The 27,416-nt window shown below is 36.2% G+C and overlaps 1 protein-coding gene and 1 pseudogene across 1 annotated transcript in view; both read left to right on the top strand.

Annotated features, from left to right (window-relative positions):
- The window catches only part of LOC121497691 (phospholipid-transporting ATPase IB-like), a 176,956-nt gene that overhangs the window by 57,069 nt on the left and 92,471 nt on the right, over positions 1–27,416 (top strand). Inside the window, exons 15-21 of the mRNA XM_041767439.1 lie at positions 410–485; positions 1,531–1,636; positions 2,232–2,314; positions 3,712–3,761; positions 5,563–5,632; positions 10,246–10,330; positions 11,854–11,993. Of these exons, the coding sequence (XP_041623373.1) occupies positions 410–485; positions 1,531–1,636; positions 2,232–2,314; positions 3,712–3,761; positions 5,563–5,632; positions 10,246–10,330; positions 11,854–11,993 (610 nt within the window). The remainder of the gene's footprint in view (positions 1–409; positions 486–1,530; positions 1,637–2,231; positions 2,315–3,711; positions 3,762–5,562; positions 5,633–10,245; positions 10,331–11,853; positions 11,994–27,416) is intronic.
- On the top strand, positions 15,299–17,854 carry LOC121496651 (annotated as a pseudogene).

The raw sequence follows: 27,416 nt of genomic DNA, 5'->3' as shown, positions 1-27,416 counted from the left end.
CTACAATTAACTACTAAGAGGCTACTACTGTTGGACCAGAAGCCTTACTGATTATAATATAAACAGTTGATTAACACATATTTTGTGTGTGTGTATATATATATATATATATATACACAAATATATATATTATACTGTGCTCTTACAATAAAGCTAGAGAAAAGGAAATGTTATTAAGACAATTACAAAGAAGACAAAATACATTTACTGTACAAGAAAAATCTGTATTAGTGGACCCACCCGGTTCCTACCCATGTTGTTGAAGGGTCAGCAGTAGTTCTATATACTGTGTAGTGTAACTTACTGAAAACAGGACAAGGGGCTGTGTGTTTGCTTAAGATCCATGTGATTGCTGACTGGTACCATCAGGAACTTTTATTTACAGCAAATCTTCTCTGTTCTTCCTCAGTCTGTCACCCTCTGTCCTCACAGAGTCCTACGAATTTAATGACCCAACATTACTGCAGAACTTTGAGAATGGTCATGTAAGTCTGCTATTTTCACTCATAGTTGACACGGTAATGGTAATGCTACACAACTTTAACACATCTATATGGTTTATCATAAGGTATAATTTTCTGAGCCAGGAAGGAGTCTTGAAATTTTTTTTTGATGTTAATATCATAAACATCGGATTTTGTACTGCTATCATGGGGGGGGGGGGCGCGTGCGTTGCTAAACTTAGTGCGAATGAATCCAAACATTATACAAGAACATTTTATTTTACCATGTAGCAATCTCTGTAAGAAAGTCTCTAAATGTTTCTAAGCTATTGGGTACTATTGTATGTCACCAAGATCTTCACTTAACCAATTTTAAGATACTTATCCACTTGATTTGAAATCTTCTCAAAAATAGAAGTGATCTTTTAAAACATAAAGGTGTACATTTCCTCCCTTTGCTTAAAAACCTTCAGAGAACTGGCACCCCCACCCCCTACAGATTAAATCCTATCTCATTACTGTGACTTTCTCTCCTACCTCATTTTGTGTCATTGTTCCTTTGCTCAAGATGCTGGAGTCACACTTGTCTTGAAGCTCACAAACCCATGACTCAGTTTCTTGCCTTGGGGCCTTTGAAGTGCTCTTCCCTTTGACTGTGCGTGCCACAGTCACATGTCAACGAACACTGCCAACTAACCTTTCCATTTAGGTCTGAAGTTAAATATGATCTCTTCGATGTGTTGTTTTTTGTTTTCCTGATCACCTACCTCAAATATGCCCCTCTTTTCTCAGTGACAAGCCCTCTTTGTTTCTTTCAGTTTTGAGAAAACCCATTGCCCCAGTGAGCACAGAGGCTCCAAGAGAGCAGGGTCATCTTATTCACTGAGACCTCCCCAGCCCTGCACTGTCCCTGCCTTGGTGGCCACTCTACAAACACATTTTGAATGCATGACATGGTTTTTAGTCATTGTCTGATTCCGTGGGTACCTGAAGTGAAAACCCACTGTTGATACTAATCGCAGACTATATATAACGCTTATGTCACTGGTGTTGGCAGAGACTCATTAGCTTTGTGCCTTTTTTGTAGCCCACAAAAGATTATATAAAGGAATTTCTTACCCTATTATGCGTGTGCCACACTGTTGTTCCTGAGAGAGATGAAGATAAAATAATCTACCAGGCTTCCTCCCCAGGTAGGTAGGTACTGTGTTTTCCTAAAGCACCCCGACTGTGATGCACCCTGAGAAGAGGTGATGCTGCCCCTGATCCCTGGATTGTTTCTGTGTTGCTCCTTCCCTAGAGTTCTCATGGGTCAGGGCTATTCATGGTACTGTGCAGTTTTGAGCTGCTCTGTAGCTCTGGGGCTCCTGCTTCCTATACCCTCAAAGGCTGCCATAAGGAGGCTGGTGAGGGACACTCTCTGAGCTGGGGTTCAATAGAACATTTAGTTAAAACCAGTCACTAGGCAGGAGTAAGTTTAAGGCATTGCAACATCTTGTGATGATTCTATTAATGGCTAATAGAACAAAATCATAATGAGTACTAAGAAAGGATTTTAAACTGGTAAATATATCTTATTCCTGATGAAAGAGGCCTATTAGCCAAATTTCCTCTTTCATGAATATTTTCTGGTCCCTAGATAAGGGCATTGGGATTAAAAAAAAAAAAGCCAAATTAAAAAAAAAAAGTCATGGTATTTTAGTGCTGGAGAATGGAAATCTGTTTTAAATTAAATTTGGTGTTAATGTATTTGGTCAATCTCCATTAATACAGACTTTTTATTCACAGATGAAGCAGCTTTAGTGAAATGGGTAAAGAAACTTGGTTTTGTTTTTACTACAAGAACACCAACCTCTGTCACCATAGAAGCTGTGAGTAGCATCTCATGGTTTACACACCCCTTCCAGAGAGACACAAATAGAGTAGTTGAATGGGGGAGCTCTAGAATCACAGTACCTGGGATTCCCCCACCTTCTCAACCATTGTTCTCAGGCATATTCCTTAACTTCTCTGCTTGCCCCAGTTTTCTTATCATGCATGTCATAGGGTTTATGTGAGGATTAAAGGAGTTAATATATGTAAAGTAATCAGAATTAGTGCTTTGAGCAGAGAAAGTACTCAATAAAAGTGAGCTATTCCAAAGAATTACAATCAACAGATCATCAAGAGAGATACTATTGTTAATGAAAAATTAAAAATTTTCAAGCTATTTTTTGGTGAGTTGTTATTATGTTGAATTTTTCATTTCATGTAATGTGATGTATATTATGTATATATTTTTCTTGTTTTGTCTTGATGACCATTTACCACAGCTTTTGATATTATGGGGAAGAAGTGAAGCAATGTAAAGATGATGCCCAACATACTAATTTTTTTCTGGTAATAATACAGTCATTAAGGATGTTTACTAGACAGTCAGTCCTGAGCAGAATGGACTGATTGATTCATCTTTTTTTTTAGTTTTTTTTTAATAAATTTATTTTTTATTTGTGTTCAATTTGCTAACATACAGAATAACACCCAGTGCTCATCCCGTCAAGTGCCCCCCTCAGTGCCCATCACCCATTCACCCCCACCCCCCACCTTCCTCCCCTTCCACCACCCCTAGTTCGTTTCCCAGAGTTAGGAGTCCTTATGTTCTGTCTCCCTTTCTGATATTTCCCACACATTTCTTCTCCCTTCCCTTATATTCCCTTTCACTATTATTCATCTTTATATCCATAGTATATGTCACATGGAGAACTCTCAAATTATTTGACATTCTGCATTACCTTATTAGTGAATTGATCCTGGCTATAGGAAGTCAAGAGGCTGTAGCTGGAACAATTTATAAAGGAATGCAAGTTTTATTGATATAACATTTTATAGCATGTAATCTCTTTATGTACACCTCTTCAAATTCTCTAAGGGTTAAGGATTTTTTTGATTGGTGCAATTTTATGAAAAGATTTATTTTCCAATTTCTGTCTGTTGACTGTTTCATTGACTCCATATGCCCTTGCAACATTAGAGTTCATAAAATGTTGAAAAGAGTGTTTTAGTTTTAAATTTGTACTGTGAGAAGCATCTTTGCATATTCCACAGTTTGCAAACAATGTTCTTGCCAGAAGAGGGCACCATTATCTCATCAGGTTTGCAAGAAAATTTCTATTTTGAAAAAGATGTGTAGTTGTAGGGTAAAATTTGTTTCTGATTGGGAGAGTAAACTATTTTGCAGGATGAGTAGTTTTTTCCTTGGGTAAGAAGACGTTGTCTTATCTTCCTGTAGATGGGAGAAAACCTCACATTTGAAATTCTTAATATTCTGGAATTTTCTAGGTAAGATACCTTTTCATTCTGTTCACATATTTTCCAGGGTTCCTTCTGTGACTCTTCAGTTGAGATTTGATAATGCAAATCAAAACTTGAATACAGAATCACAAAAATTCTAGTTAGCTTTCCTCCACCCTTTATCTGAGCGTGGTGCTCGCTCATCATTAGGCCAAATCCCTTTTTGTAGCTGAGAGGGGTTCCCACGCCTCTCCTTCCTAGCACTTGTCACACTTGAGAGTCACACTTGAGATTTTACATCTGGGTTACTACTTACTGACTATGTTGCCAACTAGATCGTAAGTTCCAGGAGGGCCAGAGTCACCTTCTATGGAATCTGGTATCTAGTAAGTGCTTGATAAACATTTGATGAATGGATGAATAGTGAACATTATTTTAACCAATAAACCCAAAACTATTTCTTTAAAAATAGACAGTGTATTAATTCATTTTTTCCCCCAAAGGAAACAATGTATGTCCAAATCCTTCTTTTCCCTTAGACTTCAGAAGGCCTCCTGGTTCAGCCACTATGGCCTGATCCCCAAAGCCTTATTGTGAGGATATTGGCGATGATTTTATTTTCTTTGTACTGTTTTGAATACTCAGGAAGTCTTATCGCTTAGACTATCTGAGCATTTCTAATGTGGAATCTGAAAAATTAGAAAAGGAAATTCTAGAAAATTAGAAAAAGAATAATTCATTCTTTTCAAGGCCAGATGATTTTTTAAAATCATATTTTTTTAAAGGCTTGTTAGCCAATGACATCTTTTTTAAAAAAGCTTTAAATCTCAGAAAAGTTGTTAACAATTTTTCCTCTTTCTAGGAAAGGTTTTTCTAAAAACTTTATTTTAAGAAAATGTATTTTGATGTTCATTCTAGCTTTCCCCTTACTTAATATCTGATTATCACTATTATTGGAGCACTCATTTCCTGTCCTTAAAAGATAAGCTTCTGGCTAGGTGACACTTAAATGACTCAGTTGTCTTTAGTAGTATTCTGGCAGCTAAGTAGTTAAAGCAATTGCTAGTCCCTATCTTTTTGACAAGTACTTTCTAGCTCACATGTTCAGGTGTAGAACTACTCACTGGAACCCTCCTTGGATTGTGTAATACTTAGGGTCGCGAGATATGATAAATACCTGAGAAAGCGCTGAGTTGCTGGTAGTTTGTTTGGGTCTCTTAAAAAGTGGTTATAGGCCATGGAGAGCCATCCAGGGTCAGGATGGTCAGGGAATGACAAAATGAGGAAGAAGGAAAAAAAACAACAACCAATTTTGACCAGTTTACTTTGGCAGTGTGTGGGGTAAGGTGGAGAGGGTAGATCTTCAAGCCTATCTGGCCTGCTAAATCAGGAATAAAATCCATGAGTTTAGGTTCTACCATCAGAAAAAAACAAGAACAAAACGAAAAAAATCCAAAGGACTTTGAGACAGAACTATACATAAAAATAACTATACATAAAAGTAACAAGCCAGCAGGTTCATATCTCTATGCAGCAGGGTGAGGACAGGAAGGTCTACCTGATAGAGACAAATGTATTGTGCCAATACATTTCCCTGGAGGAAATGGAGAGTAACTGGGAAATAGTAGTAGAAGGTGGACATTTGTATTAGAATCTCAGTTTGAGAAAGTAGGTAGAAAATAGGTAGAAAGTAGTTTAAGAAACGGAGACTAGCAAGAAACACATTGGCCTTTTCACTAATGGTCAGCTGGGGACTTTGAGAATTCTTGTAACTTTGATTTTGAGTGTGTGTGTGAGCACCATGTACTGAGGAATATAGAAGTTAATAATACATTTCATATTGTTTTAGTAATAGAAAAAGGATGTCTGTAATTGTGCGAACTCCTACAGGAAATCTCCGGCTCTACTGTAAAGGGGCTGTAAGTATAGGGATTCATTATTCATATTAACTCCTTCCCACTGTTTCAACAACTTGTAGGAAGCCTTTTATGACTTCAGAATATTTTAAAATGTTGTTACTTTGTGTCTGCTGTTGCCACTGGTTGTTGACAGCATCATCCAAGAGTGAAATAGAGTAGCCTCAAAGCTTCCCCAAAAGTCAAGTGCATTGAAATTTATGGTGGTTTATACCAGAGTATTTTTTTTTTAAGATTTTATTTATTTATTCATGAGAGACAGAGAGAGGAAGAGACACAGGCAGAGGGGAGAAATAGGCTCTAGGCAGGGAGCCCGTTGTGGGATTGGATCCTGGGTCTCCAGGATCAGGCCCTGGGCTGATTGCGGTGCTAAACCACTGAGCCACCCAGGCTGCCCCAACACCAGAGTGTTTATTATATTAAGCTTTAATGTTAGTGAAATATTTGTTATTAAGTTGCTTTGTGGAAAACTAATGATTAACTTGTTGATGCTAAGGGTTTAAAACAGGAATTTTGATCCCAGTTTCAAGCCCAAAGTACTTAGATTTGGTGAATCTCAGGAAATGGCTTTACCCTATAAATCCTTTTTTCTTTTTTTTAAGACTTGTGTATATGTTCACAGACATAAGTACTTAAAAGAAAAACAGCTTTATTCAGGTAAAAGGGACATAAAATAGACTGCACATATTTAAAGTGTACAGTTTGGTAAGCTTTTTGTCACTATACATTTATTTGCATTTACTAAATTTTATATAAAGTCATATAGGTTGTATGGCTTTTTCTCTGGCTTCTTCTACTCATAATTACTTTAAAATTCATAAACATTGTAGTTCATTTCTTCATTTTGCTGAGTGGTATTCCATTGTGTGGATATAGCAGTTTGTTCATCCATCACCTGTTAATGGACTTTTTGTTTGCAGTTTTGTCTACTACAAACAATGTTCCTATAAACATTTGGGTACAAGTCCTTATATGAACATATAATTTCCTTTCTCTTTGGTAAATATCTAGCAGTAAAATGGCTAGGTCAGTGGAAGGTGTATTTTAACTTTTAAGAAACCACCAAACTGTGGTCACATTCCTACCAGCAGTTGTCACCAACACTTGACATGGTTATTCTCTTTAATTTTAGCCATTCTAATAGGTGTGTATATCATTGTGAATTTAATTTACATTTCCATGCCATGACTGATGACAGTGAGCATCTTTTCACGTGCTTATTTTCTATCTGTGCTGGGGTTCCCAAGACTACCCATATCTTTTTAGTGGATCTCTAAAAGGATGCATGATTATATGCATGGCTAAGATGTATTACAGTAATGTAGCAAGGATACACAACCAGATTATAAGGGAAAAGTCACAAGCAGAGTCTGGAGGAATCCATGTGCAGGCTTCACATGGGAAGTTCATATCTGTTCAGAGAATTGAATACAAGCCAAATTCCTTAGACACCAGCCAAGAGCCAACCTTATAAGTAGGTCTTTCTAAGGATAGCCTTCTCTGACCTATGATGATAACTCTTTTATGCACAATACCCAATTATTTTCTTTGGTGAAACGTCTGTTTAAATATTTGGCCCTATTTTTATAACTGTTTGTTTTTCTTTTTATTGAGTTTTGAGAATTCTTTTTTAACTTTTGGATATAGGTCCCTTATCAAATACATGATCTGCAAATATCTGTGGCTTATCTTTTCATTCTCTTAACAGTGTCTTTGAAGAACAGACATTTGTAATTTTGATGAAGTCCAATTCAACAGTTTGTTCCTTTATGGGTCATGCTTTTAGCAACCCATCTAACAAATCTTTGCCTAATTAAAGGTCACAAAGATTTCTGCTTGTTTTCTCCTCCTTTTATAGTTTTAGGGTTTATGTTTACCTCTGGAAACCAACTTGAGTGATTTGTGGATATAGTATGAGATATAAGTTCATGTTTTACAGATGAATATTTAATTTTCCAGCACCATTTTTAAATTTATTTTATTTTATTTTAAAAAATTTTTATTTATTTATGATAGTCACAGAGAGAGAGAGAGAGAGAGGCAGAGACACAGGCAGAGGGAGAAGCAGGCTGCATGCACTGGGAACCTGATGTGGGATTTGACCCCGGGTCTCCAGGATCGTGCCCTGGGCCAAAGGCAGGCGCCAAACCACTGCACCACCCAGGGATCCCCCATTTTTTTATTTTTAAAAGATTTTATTTACTTATTCATGAGAAACAGAGAGAGGCATTGACACAGGCAGAGGGAGAAGCAGACTGCATTCAGGGAGCCTGACGTGAGACTCGATCCCGGGTCTCCAGGATCACGCCCTGGGCGGAAGGCAGTGCTAAACCGCTGAGCCACCCAGGCTGCCCTCCAGCACCATTTATTAAACTGTTTATTCTTTCTTCACTTCTAGCCCTGTAAAATTAATGGGGAGTACTCTTTCCATTTCAGTTTTCTGGAAAAGTGTGTGTGTGGAATTGATATTATTTGTTCTTAAAATCTTTGCTAAAATTTACCAGAAAGCCACCTGAACCTGAGGGCAGGCTAGCTAGACAGTTATTGGTTTTATTTATTCATTTTTTCAGTTATTTGGTTTTATTGATCTTCCTGAAGAAATTGCTTTCAGATTTGATTTTTCTGACTGTTTCCCTGTTTTCTGTTTCATCTGTTTCTACTCTGTTATTTCCATTCTTTGCTTACTTGTGGTTTGATTTCCTCCTCTTTCTCTAGTTTCATAAGGCAAAACTTGATTTATTTTTAATACCAATGTTTAGTGCTATAAATATCCTCCAAATTATTGCTTTAGTAGCATGCCACAAATTTTGATTTGTGCTGTATTTTCATCTTCAGTCAGTTCAAAATATTCTAATATTCTAAGTTTTCTTTTGATTTCTTCTTTGACTCATGAGTTATTTTGAAGTGGGTCAGTTTTCAAATATTTAGGAATTTTCCAGAAATATTCCTTTAATTGACTTATGACATAATTCCATTTTATTACAGAACATACTTTATATGACTTGACTCCTTTTAATTTTGTTGGAACTTGTTTTATGGCTCAGACTGTGACCTATCTAATGGGAAATGTTTTGTATGCACTTAAAAAACCCGAGTATTCTGCTGTTTTGGGGTAAAGTAGTTTGTTAACTATCAGTTAAGTCAAGTTTATTGATAGTGTTATTCAAATCTTCCATATCCTTAATGATTTTTGTCTACTTGTTCTATCAATTATTGAAAGGGGGATATTGAAACCCCCAACTGTCATTGTTGATTTGTGTTTTTCATCTTGAAGTTCTGTTAGTTTTTACTTCATTGCATTTGCTTCTATTAGTTTTATCTTCATTTTAAAACGATGTTATTAGATGCATAAACATTCAGAATTGCTAATTCCTCTTGATAAATCAACCCTTTTGTCATTGCAAAATGATTTTCCTTATCTCTGGCAATTTTCTTTACTCTGAAATCTCTATTGTCGTTGTAATATAGCCATTCCAGGCTTCTTTTGATTAGTGTTGGTAGGGAGTATCTTTTTCTTTCTTTTTAACCCATTTGTGTCTATATATTTAAAGTGTGATTTCTAGAGGGCATGTAGTTGGTTCATGCACTTCATACTTATCCTGGAAATCTCTCCCTTTTAACTACATGTTTAGACCATTTACCTGTGTGCTTATGGATACAGCTAGTTTAAATACATCATCTTGCCATTTATTTTCTATGTGTCCCAGTTCTTTTTTTCTTTATTCCAATAATTACTTGAGTATTTTTAATTCCAATTTATTTCCTTTATAAAAAAATTTTAGTGGTTGTTTTAGGTCTTAGACATTTTCAATTTATTACATTCTATTTTCAAGTGATAATATATTATTTCATGTGTAATATAAGAATTACAAAAAAAAAAAAAAAAAAAAAAAAAAGAATTACAATTCTGAACTTCAATCTCTCTTCCCCATCTTTGCATTCTCATCAGACATTTTAATTTTACAAATGTTATCAACTTCACACTGTTAAAGCAATTATATATATTTTAATATTTAATATTAAATTTATATTAAATAAAATATAAATATATATGTTTATATAAGTATATAAAATATAAATAATTTATTTTAAATAAAAAATATAAGAAAATATATATATACACACACACATAGAGAGAGAGCCATATTCATTTACACACTACACAGACTACTCATTATCATTTTTCAGGGCTCTTCAGACTCATATTTCCATTTACTATAATCTCCTGTCTGATAGATTCCCTTTACCATATTGTATAGCATGGATCTGTTGGTGATATGTTCATGTCTGAAAAGATTTTTATTTCATCTTTATTTTCTCTCACCTTCATTTTGAAATAAATTTTTGCTCAATATAGGATGCTAGGTTGACAATTTTTTCTTTTAGTTCTCTAGAGATTGTGCTTCACTGGCTTATTTTGATTGTCTCAGTGAGAAATCTGTTATCTCTGTTGCTCTGTATGTAATGTATCATTTTTGGAATTATGCCTTCCGTGGGGCTGCTTGTGTTCCTTCACATGTATTAGATATAAATATAAAATTATAACACAGTATTTAGAAGTTAGATTTTCAGGCTTAGGTAAGATGTTGGTCACAAGAATTTTTTTTTTTTGATAGGATACAGTGATTTATGAGAGACTTTCAGAAGATTCTCTCTTTATGAAGGAGACATTAACCCATCTGGAACATTTTGCCAAAGGAGGTAAATGACAATTGTTCAGAATCTTGTTTCCTTTTGAAATGCTGTTCTTAAATATTGAAATTAAACCTGAATGCATGCCACTGATGCATGGCCCATATGTGGGAACCATTTCTATATGTGACTTTGTAATGCCTTCTGTTTGCTTAAAAATAAATAGTTCTTCAAACAAACCCTGGTGAGATATTATTTTTCCTTTCTTCCTCTCTCCACCAGTGTTTTAGGTTTATGAGCAAACACTGAAAAATACATTTTTACTGTGCAGTTCTTCCTTTACTCCAAAAGCAGTGTATTCAAAGACCTCTGTCATCTCTATTTGTTGTACTAGGAACTTGGCCCATAATGGAAATGACGTGTTATATATTTCGAAGTTAATTACTTTGTTTATATAACTCAGAAACCTGACAGTTGATGTTTTCCTGCCATTCTCTTATTATCCTCCTGATTTTGACTTGTCATCTATCTCTCAAGAAATAAAATTCCATGAGTGAGTTTTGAATAAGAACAATACTCACTAAAAGGTTTACAGAACTTTTGAAGAAGTGAGGGGTAATAGTAAAGTAAAAGTAAAAAAGCTAATGTAAAAGTAAAGCTAATAATACCTGGAAGCTGTATCTCACTTTGTCCTTCTAGTTTATAAACTACTGCTTCCTATAGTTATGTGTGTCTTGCCTGAAAGTGTCGATATTTTGCAAGGTTACACTTTGGGCCTTTTGCTGCCATCTTAAAATATGTGTGAGATATAGGCAGGTTAAAACAGGTAGAAGCATATAGGAACTGTATTATAATGGAGCTCAAAACAGGATAACAACTTCTATAGCTTATCTGTGGAGAGTTAATTTCTAGGGGATCCTCAACTATCTGAATGTTTTGCAGGAGTCAGCCTAAAATATTAGAGTACCATATGATTTCTAAAATCTTTTCTTTGCAAAATGGGATCCATATTAATTTTCTGTTATTTTAACAATTATTTGGCTTCCTTTGAAATTGGAAAACTAGAGCAACATTCATTCTTTCCTTCCTTCAACAAATAGTTACTGATTATTTATTGAATTCTGTGCACTGTTCTAAGCTTGCAGTACAGAAGTGAGCAAAACATAGACAGCTCATCCCCTGAAGGAATTAGCCAATAGATAATGTCAGGGGGTGGTAAGTGCTATGGAAAAAAATTACACAGGGTCCGGGGAACAGAGTGTGGGGTGCTATCTCTATAGGGTGAGTTAGGTAGAGACCGAAGGAAGGGAAAGAGAACCACATGGCTCTCTTTGGGAGAGTATTCCAGGTCAAGGGTGGAACAAGTTCAAGTGTCCAGAAGTGAGAGGATCAGCAGGGATAGGACCATAAGCAATGAGGAGAGGAGGAAATAAGATCACAAGGTAGCCAGGGACAGATCAGGTAAGGCCATGTGAAGGAGTTCCCATGACCTCTAAAATACTTTTGGATTTTGTTTTTGATTTCTGTATTCCTCCCCGATCTCCCTGATTGTTGGTGGCTTGATCTGTTTATAATTTCATTCTATCTTACAGGGCTGAGAACTCTCTGTGTTGCCTATACAGATTTAACTGAGGCAGAATATCAGCAGTGGTTGACAGAGTATAAAAAAGCTAGTTCAGTTATACAAGACAGGATGCAAAGTTTGGAAGAATGTTATGATAAAATTGAAAAGGTAACATATGTACTCTGATATGTACTCTACTTGCCCAGTGAAATATGTGAAAATATAGACTTACTAGTGTTTTCATATGAAAACATAATTAATATGAAATTATAAAAACTCAGTTAAATATTTTTTTCCTTTAGAAGTATAAATTTGGGGCATCTGAGTAGCTCATTGGTTAAGTGGCTGCCTATGGCTCAGGTCATGACCTGAGATCCAGCCCCACATTGGGCTCCTTGCTCAGTGGAACCTGCTTCTCCCTCTCCCTCTGCTGCTCCCCCTGCCTGTGCTCACTCTCTCTGTAAAATAAATAAATAATCTTAACAAAAGAAAATCTTTAAAAAAGAATAAATCTGTCTTATACTGAAAATTTATAAAATACATATTTTAAAATATTCAAAGTATTTCTTTCATTTCTGAATTATATCCTAATCCCTTCAATTTTGTTACACCTTTTTATAATTTTTTCCATCCGAAAGAAATACATGTTTATCACAGAAAATTAAGCTAAATAGTATGATAATCATCTTTAATGTTGGGCTAATGACTAAATTCTGGTGTATAATCCTCCAATGTCTTTCTTCACATATGTAGTATTCCACTGTAGGTTTTTAATACACATACATGAATTTTTCTCATAGAAGTTAAATGTAAAAATCTCCCCCATCCAAAATCTCTGTCAAATTTTCCCCAAAAAATGTAGTTCAGGGACGCCTTGGTGGCTCAGTGGTTGTCTGCCTTTGGCTCAGGATGTGATCCTGGGGTCCTGGGATCAAGTCTCCTTCTGCCTATGTCTCTGCCACTCTCTCTGTTTTTCTCACGAATAAATAAATAAAATCTTTTAAAAATATTGCTCAAATCATGAAATTTTTCACATTGTAATAAACTGGAAATATTTTTCCATAGCACTGATTATTCTTCTGTTATTTTCTTAAATTAATCCATCGTATTCTATTACATGGATGAGTACACTTCTATCGTGCTATTCTTTGGTGGTTACTGTTCAGAGGGATCTCATGCACCTTGGACTCCTGAGTGTCACTGGAGGGTCATTGTGAATTTGCTTGTTGGGGCCTCAGGCTCTGTAGCTCCTGAACCAATTGCTATCTTAGTTTCTTGGCTTGAGTTCTTTTGTCATTGGGTTCCATGAACTCCGCATTTCATTCCTGCAGGAGCCAGAACAGATTTAGACTGGAGGGGTTTTTTTTTTTTTTTTTTTTACATCATTGGGTCCATCTTCTTTTCAAAGTCATGTATTGAAAAATTAGGAACCTAACCTTGTTTCACACCAAGTGCATGAATGTGCTGCAGTAGCCCTCGTGGATAATTATTCAGCATCTGTTGACACAGCACATGAAGAGACTAACCGATTTATGTAACCCTCCTATTCCTTATGTTCCCAGCAGGTTGTCTATTGCTCTCCCATACTAGGACGAAATCTGGGCAATTGAAAATTGACCTCTAGGAGCGCCTGGGTGGCTCAGTGGGCTAAGATTCTGACTCTTGGTTTCAGCTCAGGTAATGATCTCAGGGTCCTGAGATTGAGCTCCACATAAGGCTCCATGCTCAGTGGCAAGCCTGGTTGTACCTTTCCCCCTGGTCTCCCCTGCCCCCAACCCTATGCCACATCCACTCTGTCTCTCATAAATAAAATCTTAAAAAAAAAAGGAAAATTGGCTTCTTGAACTTGAAAGATTGTACAATTCTTTTTCAATTAATCTGATATATTTTATATTTTAATTTTAAGTTTTAACCTGGAAGTCATGGTAACAAAGTCAAAGAGTAAGGAAGCCATAGGAAAAGAAAAAGAATAAGTAAGTTTGCCTTGGCCAGGTATGTGAGATGGATGGTGAGTGTCATGGCCCTATGTTGACTGGTTCATTCATCAGTTGAATGCTAGTCTCCAGTGTATACAGTGCACACTACATACACAGTGAATGGCACATAGTCAGTATTCAACGAATATTAGTTGAATAAACAAATGAAATATTGGGAGTTGAATATTTTAAGTTTCTCTGCTTTCCCAGTAAGGAAGATAACTATGTATAATTGGTAGGGCTTGGTGTTAACTGCTTTTATTCTTTTCTTTAAACTTCAAAGGGCAGTAATAAATGGCCCTGTTTTTCCTTTCTGATCTTGGTGGTTTTTGACCTAGGTGAGTGTCATATTACATTTTAAAGATTGTCTGTATACTCAGAGCTAGCAATGAGTAGCATGCAGCACTTGGAAGGTCTGAATGGAGATCTAATCAGTTTTAGGGACTTTAACAAAACAATGTCATACTCTTTAAGAAAACACTGAATTTTCTCTCCATGACTGAGGCTAAAAAGTACAAAAGTCAGAATACTCAATGTCTGTGTTTAGTATGACTGGGATATCTCTTTAGCCTGAGTCACTTATACAAATGACAGGCTCTGGGATGCTAAAATCACAGTGAAAATTGTCAAATGTATTCATTTGTGTTTTACTATCATCCCTTCCCTTTTGCACACAGGATGTTTTCCAGTTCACCCAGGAGCAATGAGCTCTTGGGGATTGAGTAACATGGACCAAACTTCTGGGGGACTGGGGACTAGACCTTGTTCTTCATTACATCTCTGTCCAGAGAGACCTGTCTTGGGAACTAGGTAGTCCACTGAAGGGTACTTCATGAAAAATGGACACATTAGGAGAGCAAATGACTCATGAGAGGATTGTCAAGTGTACATAGATTTTGATCAGAGAAAATTGGATTTTTAAAAAAAGATATATCTTTCAAGATGTAATGGCCTAAAAGAATTTTTATTTTTGATCTGTCTTTCTTTTTTCTTTCTTTCTTTCTTTCTTTCTTTCTTTCTTTCTTTCTTTTTTCTTTCTTTCTTTCTTTCTTTTGAAATCTATGTCATCAGTTCTAGTACTCTGGGCTTGCAACAACTGTATGCCATCTAGAAAAACTTGTCCTTCAATTGTCATTTTTCTTATTTTTTTATTAGCCACCAGAGCATCTAATCTTCTGCCTTGTGACTTGTGTTAATTTCCACAGTTCTGATCTTGTATTAGTTACAGTTATATGGCTATTCTCAGCAGATTTTTAGGTAAATGTTGGAATCTGGCACCAAAGACTTGTCAGTGTCAAGTAGTTCTATGAAATTGATTCTTATAGATAATTCCATGTACATTATTATGATCCTACTTGTTTTCAGTTATAGGGAGTTATTTTCTGATCTTCGTCCTAGCTCTTGAGACTAGTTGCACTTCTTTGCCTCCTGAGTATTTTTCCTTTGGACCCTTATAAGATTTAAATTTCTTGACACTTTCGTCCTCTTCAGCTCAAGATGGTGCCCTCCTGAGCTATAGGCAGCCTCAGCCGCACCACTGCCTCCCGGATGTTCTGCTGCCCAGGTTATGTATGCTGCAACTTTACAGGGTCCTCTGCTCTGTGATCTAGAACCCATATTAACTATGGAGTCAAAGGGGATGTGGCTGTTGTTCGAATTAACTCGCCCAGTTCAAAGGTAAATACACTGAATAAAGAACTAAACAGAATTCGTGGAAGTAATGAATGAAATCTGGGCTAGTGATCAAATCAGAAGTGCTGTCCTTATCTCTATGAAGCCAGGCTGCTTTATTGCAGGTACTGACATCAACATGTTAGCTTCTTGTAAGACCCATGAAAGGATAACACAAATATCACAGGAAGGACAGAGAATGTTTGACAAACTTGAGAAGTCCACAAAGCCTATTGTGGCTGCCATCAGTGGAGCCTGTTTAGGAGGAGGACTTGAGCTTGCCATTTCCTGCCAATATAGAATAGCAACCAAAGACAGGAAAACAGTATTAGGTGCCCCTGAAGTCTTGCTGCAGATCTTACCAGGAGCATGAGGCACACAAAGGCTGCCCAAAATGGTGGGTCTGCCTTCTGCTTTTGACATGATGTTGACTGCAGACAGAGCAAAGAAAATGGATCTGGTTGACCAATTAGTGGAACTCCTGAGACCAGGATTAAAACCTCCAGAGGGATGGACAATTGAATACTTAGAAGAGGTTGCAGTTAATTTTGCCAAAGGACTATCTGATAAGAAAATCTCTAGGAAAAAAAAGAAAGAAAATCTTTATAAAAAGAAACAAGGGATTAGTAAAAAAATTGACATCATATGCCCTGAGTATTCCATTTGTCAGACAATAGGTTTACAAAAAGGTGGAAGAAGAAGTATGAAAACAGACCAAAGGCCTTTATCCTGCACCTCTGAAAATGATCGATGTGGTAAAGACTGGAATTGAGCAAGGGAACGATGCTGGCTATCTCTCTGAATCTCAGAAATTTGGAGAGCTTGCAATGACCAAATAATCAAAGGTGTTGATGGGACTATCACGGTCAGGTCCTGTGTAAGAAGAATAAATTTGGAGCTCTGCAGAAAGAAGTAAAGGACCTAGCCATTCTTGATGCAGGGCTAATGGGAGCGGGCATTGCCCAGGTCTCCGTGGATAAGGGCCTGAAGACCATACTTAAAGATACTATGCCAACTGGGCTGGGCTGAAGACAGCAGCAGGTGTTCAAAGGATTGAATGATAAAGTGAAGAAGAAAGCTCTAACATCATTTGAAAGGGACTCCATTTTTAGCAACTTGACTAGGCAGCTTGATTACCAGGGTTTTGAAAAGGCTGACATGGTGATTGAAGCTGTTTTTGAGGACCTGAGTCTTAAGCACAGAGTGTTAAAAGAAGTAGAAGTGGTGATTCCAGATCACTGTCTTTGCCAGTAACACATCTGCTCTCCCGATCAATGAAATTACTGCTGCCAGCAAAAGATCTGAGAAGGTGATTGGCATGCACTACTTCTCTCCTGTGGACAAGATGCTGCTGCTGGAGATTATTACAACAGATAAAACGTCTAAGGACACCACTGCTTCAGTGGTAGCTGTCGGGCTCAAGCAGGGGAAGGTCATCACTGTGGTGAAAGATGGACCTGGCTTCTACACCACCAGGTGCCTTGCACCCATGATGTCTGAAGTCCTCAGAATCCTCCAGGAAGGAGTTGAGCCTAAGAAGCTGGATTCCCTTACCACAAGCTTTGGCTTTCCTAAATTTTTTTTTTTTAATTTTTTTTATTTATGATAGTCACAGAGAGAGAGAGAGAGGCAGAGACACAGGCGGAGGGAGAAGCAGGCTCCATGCACCGGGAGCCCGACGTGGGATTCGATCCCGAGTCTCCAGGATCGCGCCCTGGGCCAAAGGCAGGCGCCAAACCGCTGCGCCACCCAGGGATCCCAAGCTTTGGCTTTCCTGTGGGTGCTGCCACACTGGTCGATGAAGTTGGTGTGGATGTAGCAAAATATGTATCAGAAGATCTGGGCAAAGCCTTTGGGGATCGGTTTGAAGGTGGAAACATAGAACTGCTGAAGGAGATGGTGTCCAGGGATTTCCTGTGTCACAAGTCTGGGAAGAGCTTTTACATCTACCAGGAGGGTGTGAAGACTAAGAATGTGAATTCTGACATGGATGGTATTTTGGCAAGTCTGAAGGTGCGCCCTAAGTATGGCGTCTCCTTGGATGAAGACATCCAGTTGGCGACAAGATTTGTGAATGAGGCCATCATGTGCCTGTAGGAAGGGATCTTGGCCACACCCACAGAGGGAGACATCAGAACAGTGTTTGGACTTGGCTTTCCCCCATGTCTTGGAGGGTGGGCCCTTCTGCTTTGTGGATCTGTATGGTGCTCAGAAGATAGTGGACCGGCTCAGGAAGTATGAGGCTGCCTATGGAAAACAGTTCACCCCATGCCAGCTGCTCATTGACCACGCAAACAGTGCTAACAAGAAGTTCTACTAGTGAGCAGGCCCTCATTTTGCTCACTAGACTAACACACTAACCCAGCTGCCTGTGGTGCTGGTTCTCCAGCAGGGTGGCATTTAGATTTATCAGAGTAACCAGAAGGAAAACAAACTCTGGCATTGGGTGTGCACCCTGATTAAAGTGCCTTTAGCTATGACAGTTGCTCCCTTCTGCTGAAGTCTGGCTGTGAATTAGTTTGCACTTCAATAGAAGGAAGAACCACTGTGCTCATGAACCTGTAAGTCCTGACACCCAAATTGGCAGTATCTCCAGAACCATCTTGCTGCCTGCTCCTCTAGGGCCAGTGGTGACGAGGGCAGTTCCTTCACCCAGTCAAATACATAACAATAAAAACCAAATACTTTTCACCCTCAAAAATAAATAAATAAATAAATAAATTTCTTTCCTCTTGGGTAAGAGTAAGAAAGACAATGTCTATATTTGTATCAATAGACCATAACTCCTAAAGTCATTAATTTTAATGTTGCCAGTGACAACTTTAATGTTGTCACTCTGTTGGCAAAATATGATTTTGATATATTGGCTGATTGAATTAGACTTTGAAGCATTCCTTGTCTTTTTTTTTTTCTTTTTTAAGTACAACAGTTTTATGGAGATATAATTCAGATACCATACAATTTCCCCCATTTAAAGTATATAATCTACAGTTTTTAGTTTATTCACAGAATTGTGAGACCATTACCACAAAGAACACAAATCTTCAACAATGCCCCCCCCCCACGCAAGTCCCATATCCATTAGAATTCACTCTTTGTTACCCTTCTTTACCCTTCTACTCTCTCCCCCAGCCCTATGCAGCCACTAATTTACTATTTACTTTTAGTGTCTATAGATTCACTCCCTCTGGATATTTCATGTAAACAAAAATCATTACTTAGCTTAACATTTTCAGGATTCAACTACATTGTAGCATGTATCAGTATTTCATTCCTTTTCAATGCCAAATTGTTACAATTAATTGTTGTTACAATTAATGAACCAATATCGATATATTATTATTAGCTAAACTATCTATGGTTTACATTAAGGTTCACTCTTGTACAGTCCTATGGGCTTTGACAAATGCATGTCACTCTCCACTACTACAGTACCATATAGAATAGTTTCACTGCCCTCAAAATCTCCTGTGTTCACCTATTTATTCTCTCTTTCCTCCTGAACTGATCACTAGCAACCACTGATTTTTTTGCACTGTCTCTATAGTTTCGCCTTTTCCAGCATGTCATAGAGTTGTAATCTTAAGTATGTAGCCTTTTCAGATTGGCTACTTTTGCTTAGGAATATGCATTTAAATTCCTTCATGTCTTTTAACGACTTGGAGCTCATCTCTTTTTAAATATTTTTCAAATAATATTTTATTGTCTGTTTATCCATTCACCTATTGAAAGGCATCTTGGTTGCATCTTGGTTGCTTCCAAGTTCTGGTGATTATGAATAAAGCTGCTATAAATATTCAAGTCTATATTTATTTTGTGGACATAAGTCTTCAACTCATTAGGGTAAATATGAAGAAGCATAATTGCCTAAGCATGTGGTAAAACATGTTTAGCTTTATAAGAAACTGCTGGACTGTTTTCCAAAATGGGTGTGCATTCCCACAAGCCATGAGTAAGAGTGCTTGTTTCTCCACATCCCTTGCCAGCATTTGGTGCTATCAGTGTTTTGGATTTTGGACATCCTAATAGGCACATGTAGTATCTCACTGTTGTTTTAGTGTGCATTTCTCTGATGACATATGATCTTTTCATATGCTTGGTGACATGTGTATATCTTCTTTGGTGATGTGTCTGCTTAGACCTTTTGCCCATTTTTAAAATCACGTTGTTTTATTTTCTTACTGTTGAGTTTTAAGTGTTCCTTGTATATTTGGTTATAAGTCCTTTGCCAGATATGTGTTTTGAAACTATTTTCTCCTTGTTTGTAGCTTGTCTTCTTATTAACTTCACAGTATTTTTCACAGAACATGTTTCTAATCTTAATGAAGTCTAAATATCATTTTTTTTCTTTCATGGGTCATGCTTTTGGTATCTAAGAAATAACCAACAAACCCAAAGTTACCTAGATTTTCTTATCTTCTCATAGTTTTATAGTTTTGCATTTTATATTCAGGTATCTGGATTCATTTTATTTTATTTTATTTTTAAATTTAAATTCAACTAATTAACATAAATATTATTGGTTTCAGAGGTAGAGTTCAGTGACTCATCAGTCTTATATAATACCCAGTGCTCATTATATCACATGTCCTCTTTAATGTCCATCCCCAGTAACCCCATCCTTCCATCTCCCTCCCCTCCAGTGACCCTCTGCTTTTTTCCTATGCTTAAGAGTCTCTCATGGTTTGTCTCCCTCTTTAATTTTGTCTTGTTTTATTTTTCCCTCTCTTCCCCTATGATCCTGTTTTGTTTCCTAAATTCCACATGAGAGATCATATGATAATTGCTTTTATCTGATTGACTTATTTTATTTAGCATAATATCCTTCAGTTCCATCCATATCATTGCAAATGGCAAGATTTCAGTTTTTGACGTCTGAGTAGTATTCCATTCCATTCCATTCCATTCCATCCATATATATATATATATGGAATATATGTATTCCATATATATATATATGTATATATATATACATATATATATCTTCTTTATCCATTCATATATATATATATATATATATATATATATATATATATATATATCTTCTTTATCCATTCATCTGTTAATGGACATCTAGGCTCTTTGCATAGTTTGGCTCTTGTGGACATTATTGCTATAAACATTGGGGTGCAAGTGCCCCTTTGGATCACTACATTTGTAGCTTTGAGGTAAATACCCAGTAGTGCAATTACTAGGTCATAGGGTAGCTCTATTTTCAACTTTTTGAGGAAACTGTTTTCCAGAGTGGTTACGCCAGCTTGTATTCCCATCAGCAGTGTAGAGGGTTCCCCTTTCTCCAAATCCTCAACAACATCTGTTGTTTCCTGTCTTGTTAGTTTTTGCCATTCTCGCTGGTGGAAGTAGTATCTCATTGTGGTTTTGATTTGTATTTCCCTGATGCCGAGTGATGTGGAGCTTTATTTCACATGTCTGTTGGCCATTTGTATGGCTTCTTTGGAGAAATGTCTGTTCATATCTTTTGGGTGGTGAGTTTGATCAGTTCTTTATAGATTTTGGATACAAGCCCTTTTTCTGATATATCATTTGTAAATGTCTTCTCCCATTCCATAAGTTGTCTTTTGTTTTTTTCAACTGTTCCTTTGCTGTGCAAAAGCTTTTTATCTTGATGAAGTCGCAATAGTTCATTATTGCCTTTGTTTCCCTTGACTTTGAAGACATAACTAATAAGAAGCTGCTGTGGCTGAGGTCACAAAGGTTCCTGCCTAGGTTCTCCTCCAGAATTTTGATGGATTTCTGTCTCACATAGGTCTTTCATCCATTTTGAGTCTATTTTTGTGTACGGGGTGAGGAAATGGTCCAGTTTCATTCTTCTGCATATGGCTGTCCAATTTTCACACCACCATTTGTTAAAGAGACTATCTTTTTTTTCATTAGATACTCCTTCCTACTTTGTCAAAGATTAGTTGACCATAAAGTTGAGCATCCATTTCTGGGTTCTCTGTTCTGTTCCATTGATCTATGTGTCTGTATTTGTACCAGTACCATACTGTCTTGATGAGTATGGTTTGTAATAGAGCTTGAAGTCTGGAATTGTGATGCCAACAGCATTGGTTTTCTTTTCCAACATTCCTTTGGCTATTTGGGATTTTTTCTGGTTCCACACAAATTTTAAGATTATTTGTTCCAACTATGTGAAATAAGTTGATGGTATTTCGATAGGGATTGCATTGAATGTATAGATTACTTTAGGTAGCATAGACATTTTAACAATATTTGTTCTTCCAGTCTATGAGCTTAGAACATTTTACCATTTCTTTGTGTCTTCCTCAATTTCTTTCATGAGTGTTCTATAGTTTTCTGAGTACAGATCCTTTATCTCTTTGGTTAGGTTTATTCCTAGGTATCTTATGGGTTTTGCTGTAAATAGGATTGACTCCTTAATTTCTCTTTCTTCTGTCTCATTCTTTGTGTGTAGATATTCAACTGATTTCTTGCATTGATTTTTATATCCTGCCACTTTGCTGAATTCCTGTATGAGTTCTAGCAATTTTGGGGTGGGGTCTTTTTGGGTTTTGCACATAGGGTATCATGTTCTCTGCAAAGAGTGAGAATTTGACTTCTTTTTTGCTGATTCAGATGCCTTTTATTTCTTTTTGTTGTCTGATTGCTGAGGCTAGGACTTCTAGTACTATGCTGAACAACAATGGTGGTAATGGACATCCCTGCCACGTTCCTAACCTTAGGAGAAAAACTCAGTTTTCCCCATTGAGAATGACATTTGCTGTAGGCTTTTTCTAGATGGCTTTTGTGATATTGAGATATGTTCCCTCTATTCCTACATTGTGAAGTGTTTTAATCAAGAAAGGATGCTATACTTTGTCAAATGCTTTTCCTGCATCTATTGATTGAGAGGATCATATGGTTTTTCTCTTTTGTTTTATTAATGTAGTGTATCACATTGATTGATTTGTGAATGTTGAACAGCCTTTGCAGCCCAGGAATAAATCCCACTTGGTCATGGTGAATAATCCTTTTAATGTACTGTTGGATCCTATTAGCTAGTATTTTGGTGAGAATTTTTGCATCCATGTTCATCAGAGATATTGGTCTGTAATTCTTTTTTGTGCTGGGGTCTTTGTCTGGTTTTGGGATCAAGGTAATACTGGCCTCATAAAAAGAGTTTGGAAGTTTTCCTTCCATTCCTATATTTTGAAGCAGCTTCAGAAAAATAGGTATTAATTCTTCTTTAAATATTTGGTAGATAACTCTGGGAAACAAACAAGGGGTGGTGGAAAGGGAGGTGGGCGGGGGGTTGGGGTGACTGGGTGATGGGCACTGAGGGGGGCACTTGATGGGATGAGCACTGGGTGTTATGCTATATTTTGGCAAATTGAACTCCAATTTAAAATATATATATATATTTGGTAGAATTCCCCTGGGAAGCCATCTGGCCCTGGATTCTTGTTTCTTGGGTGATTTTTGATTACTGATTCACTTTCCTTGCTTGTTATGGGTCTGTTCAGATTTTCTATTTCTTCCCGTTTCCAGTTTGGTAGCTTATACATCTCTAGGAATGCATCCATTTCTTCCAGATCACCTAATTTGTTGGCATATAGTTGCTCATAATATGTTCTTATAATTGTTTGTATTTCTTTGGTGTTGGTGGTAATCTCTACTATTTCATTCATGATTTTATTTATTTGGGTCCTTTCTCTTTTCTTTTTGATAAATCTGGCCAGGGGTTTATCAACCTTATTAATTATCTTAGTTTCGTTGATCTGTTCTACTGTTCTTTTGGTTTCTATTTCATTGGTTTCTGCTCTAATCTCTATAATTTCTCTTTTCCTGCTGGGTTTAGGCTTTATTTTCTGTTCTTTCTCCAGCTTCTTTAGGTGTAAGGTTAGGTTTTGTATTTGAGACCTTTCTTATCTCTTGAGAAAGGCTTATATATTGCTATATACTTCCCTCTTAGGACTGCCTTTGCTGCATCCCAAAGATTTTGAACAGTTATGCTTTCATTTCCATTTGTTTCCATGCATTTTTTAAAATTTCTTTTTGATTTCCTTGTTGACCCATTCATTGTTTAGTAGGATGCACTTTACCCTCCATGTACTTGGGTTCTTTCCAAATTTCCTCTTGTTACTGAGTTCAAGTTTCAAAGCATTGTGGTCTGAAAATATGCTGGGAATGATCTCCGTCTTTTGGTACCAGTTGAGACCTGATGTATGTCCCAATGTGTGATCTATTCTGGAGAATGTTCCACGTGCACTTGAGAAGAATGTGTATTTTTTTTTTTTTTTTGCTTTAGGATAGAATATTCTGGATATATCTGTAAAGTCTATCGGGTCCTGTATGTCATTCAAAGCCCTTGTTTTCTCATTAATCTTCTACTTAGATGATCTGTCCATTGCTGTGACTGGGGGGTATTAAAGTCCCCTACTATTATTGCATTATTATCAATGTTTCTTTAATTTTGTTATTAATTGGCTTATATAATTGGCTGCTCCCATGTTAGAGGCATAAATATTTACCATTGTTAGATCTTGTTGCATAGACCCTTTAATTATGATATAGTGTCTTTCCTCATTTCTTATTACAGTCTTTGGTTTAAAATCTAATTTGTCTGATATAAGGATTGCTACCCCAGATTTCTTTTGATGTCTATTAGCATGATAAATGGCTTTCCACCCCCTCACTTTAAATCTGGAAGTGTCTTTGGATATAAAATGAATCTCTTGCAGACAGCATATCAATAGTTCTTGCTTTTTTAAATCCAGTCTGATAATCTATGTCTTTTGATTGGGGCATTTAGCCCATTAATATTCAGAGTAACTATTGAAAGATACAAATTTTATGCCATTGTATTTTCTGTAAAATCACTGTTTCTATATATTGTCTTTGTTCATTTCTAGTCTATGTTACTTTTGGGCTCCTTCTTCACTTAAAGTATCTCTTTTAATATTTCTTGCAGGGCTTGTTTAGTGATTAAGAATTCTTTTAGTTTCTGTTTGTTCTTGGATATTTTTATCTCTCCTTCTATTATGAGTGACATGTTAGTTGGATAAGTATTCTTGGCTGCATATTTTTCTCATTTAGCACTCTGAATATATCATGCCAATTCTTTCTGCCCTGCCAGGTCTCTGTGGATACGTCTGCTGCCAGTCTAATGTTTCTACTCACTTGGGTTGTGGATCTCTGGTCCTGAGATGCTTTCAGGATTTTCTCTTTGTCTCTGAGATTTGCAAGTTTCACTATTATATATTGGGCTATTGATCCATTCTCAATGATTTTAAGGGGTGCTTCTCTGTGCCTCCTAGACTTGGATAACTGTTTCCTTCCCCAGATTAAGGAAGTTCTCTGCTATAATTTGCTCCAACATACCTTCTGTCCCTCTCTTTCCTCTTTTTCTGGGATCCCAATTATTCTAATATTGTTTTGCTTAATGGTATCACTTATCTCTCAAATTCTCCCCTTGTGATCCAGTAGTTGTTTATCTCTCTTTTTCTCAGCTTCTTTATTCTCTATCATTTTGTCTTCTATATCACTAACTCTCTCTTTTGCCTCATTTATCCTAGCAGTTAGAGCCTCCATTTTTTGTTGCATCTCATTAATGGCCTTTTTGATTTCCATTTGATTAGATTTTAGTTCTTTTATTTCTCCAGAAAGGGATTCTCTAGTGTCTTCTATGCTTTTTTCAAGCCTAGCTAATATCTTTATAGTCATTATTCTGAATTCTAGTTCTGATATCTTACTTATGTCCATACTGATTAGGTCCCTGGCAGTCAGTACCTCCTGTTCTCTTTTTGGAGGTGAGTTTTTCCATCTTGTCTTTCTGTTCAGAGAAGAATATATGAATGAGACGATAAACTACTAAGATGGCAACAATGACCCCAGAGAAATATACACTAAACAAATTAGAAGAGACCTGAAACAAACAAACAAAAAAGAATATCAGACATGTGAACAGATTAGAGCAATACACTGGATCCTGGGTGTATTTTGACCTGTTTGTTAGAAAACTAGATCCCAAAATTGTAACAAAAGAAAAACTTAGATATATATAAAAAATTAAATATAATGAAAGGATAGAATGTAACTGTAAAAATGAAAATTGAAAGACAAAAAAAAAGAGAGAAGAAATATAACTAGACAGGTGGACAGAACAGAGCAATACCATATTCTGAGTGTATTTTGGTCAGTTTGTTAGAAGAGACTACATCTCAGAATTGTAAAGAAAGAAAAAAATATATATATAATATACAAAAATAAAATTAAATACATTGATAGGCTAGAATGTAATTGTAAAGATGAAAATTTTAAAAGATTTTAACAAAATAGAAAAAAAAAACAAAAAAAAAGGGAAGAAGAAAAGAAAGTGAATATGATCAGACAGGTGAAGAGAACAGAGCCATACACTAGATTCTGGGTATATTTGGTCTGTTAGAAGAAACGACATCCCAAAATTGTAAAGAAAGAAGAGCTTATATATATACAAAAGTAAAACTAAATACAATGAATGGATAGAATGTAACTTGCAGAAAGTGGTTGCTTTTCTATTTGTAGAGTTGTAGCTATTCTTTTCTCAGATCTTTGGTTGAATTCACAAGCGTTCAGAATGATTTAATAGCTGTCTAGCTGAATTCCTGGGACCAGGTGAAACTAAGGTTTCTTACTCCTCCACCATCTTGGACTCTCCTGGATTCATTTTATATTTTAAATGTGCATGCCCAGATGTTCTAGTGCTATTTTTTGAAAAAGACTATATTTTTTCCATTGACTTGCCTTTGCTCCTTTGTCAAAGATTGGTTATATTTGTAGGGGTCTATTTCTGTCTGGATTTTCTATTTTAGGTTCTAATGACCTATTTGTCTATACTTTCACCAATACTACAGTATTTTGATTACTATTATTTTATAGTAACTCTTGAAGTTGGGTAATATCAGTTGCCTGATTTTGTTCTTTTCTTCAGTATTGTCTTGGCTAAACTGAGTCTTTTGCCTTTCAATAAAAACTTTAGAATCAGTTTGTTGATATCCACAAAATAACTTTCTGTGATTGTTAAGACTGATATGGACTGACATCATAGCAATACTAAGTCTTCTTATCTATGAACATGATGTATCTTCCCATTCATTTAGGTCCTCTTGATTTCTTTCATCAGAGTTTTGTAGTTGTCTTCATATATAACTTATAAATATTTTGTTAGATTTATACTTATAAACCCCCTTTGGATGCTAAAGTAAATTGTATTGTTTTTAATTTCAAATTCCAATTGTTCATTGATGTTTGTTTATTAACCACTTATCCTATAACATTGCTATAAATCACTTGTTACATTTGATTCTTTAGAATTTTCTACATAAACAATCATGCCATCTGCAAACAAAGTCATTTTTCTTCCTTCCCAATCCTTTTACATTTTATTTCCTTATTTTATCATACTAGCTAGAACTTCCAGTATGGTGTTGAATTGGAGTGTTAAGAAGGACATCCTTTCCTTGTTCCCTGTCTTAAGGAGGAAAAGCATCTAGTTTCTCACCGTTAAGTATATTAGCTATAGGTTTTTTAGTAAGTGTTATTTATCAAGTTGAGGAAGTCTCCCCCTGTTCTAGGTTTCCTGAGAGTTTTTTTTTTTTTTTAGGAACTTTAAAACTTAATGAGTGTTAGGTTCCCACAAATTTTGATAAATTGCATTCTAATTTTATTTTAGTTCATATTTTAGTTCATATTCAGTTCATATTTAGTTCATATTTTAGTTCATATTCAGTTCATATTTAGTTCATATTTTTAAATTTCTTTGGAGAGACTTCATCTTTGACGACCCATGTGTTATTTAGAAATAGTTTTGCTTAATCTCCAGATATTTTGGGACTCTTTCAGCTATCTTTCTATTATTGATTTCTAGTTTAATTCCATTGTGACCTGATAGCATACTTTGATCAATTCTATTTTTCAAAAAACTTGCTAATGTGTGCTTTATGGC

This window comes from Vulpes lagopus, chromosome 8 (genome assembly GCF_018345385.1).
Source record: "Vulpes lagopus strain Blue_001 chromosome 8, ASM1834538v1, whole genome shotgun sequence".
Lineage (NCBI taxonomy): Eukaryota > Metazoa > Chordata > Mammalia > Carnivora > Canidae > Vulpes > Vulpes lagopus.
Note: the sequence above shows the minus strand (reverse complement) of the source record. Positions and strands in the feature narration are given on the sequence as shown.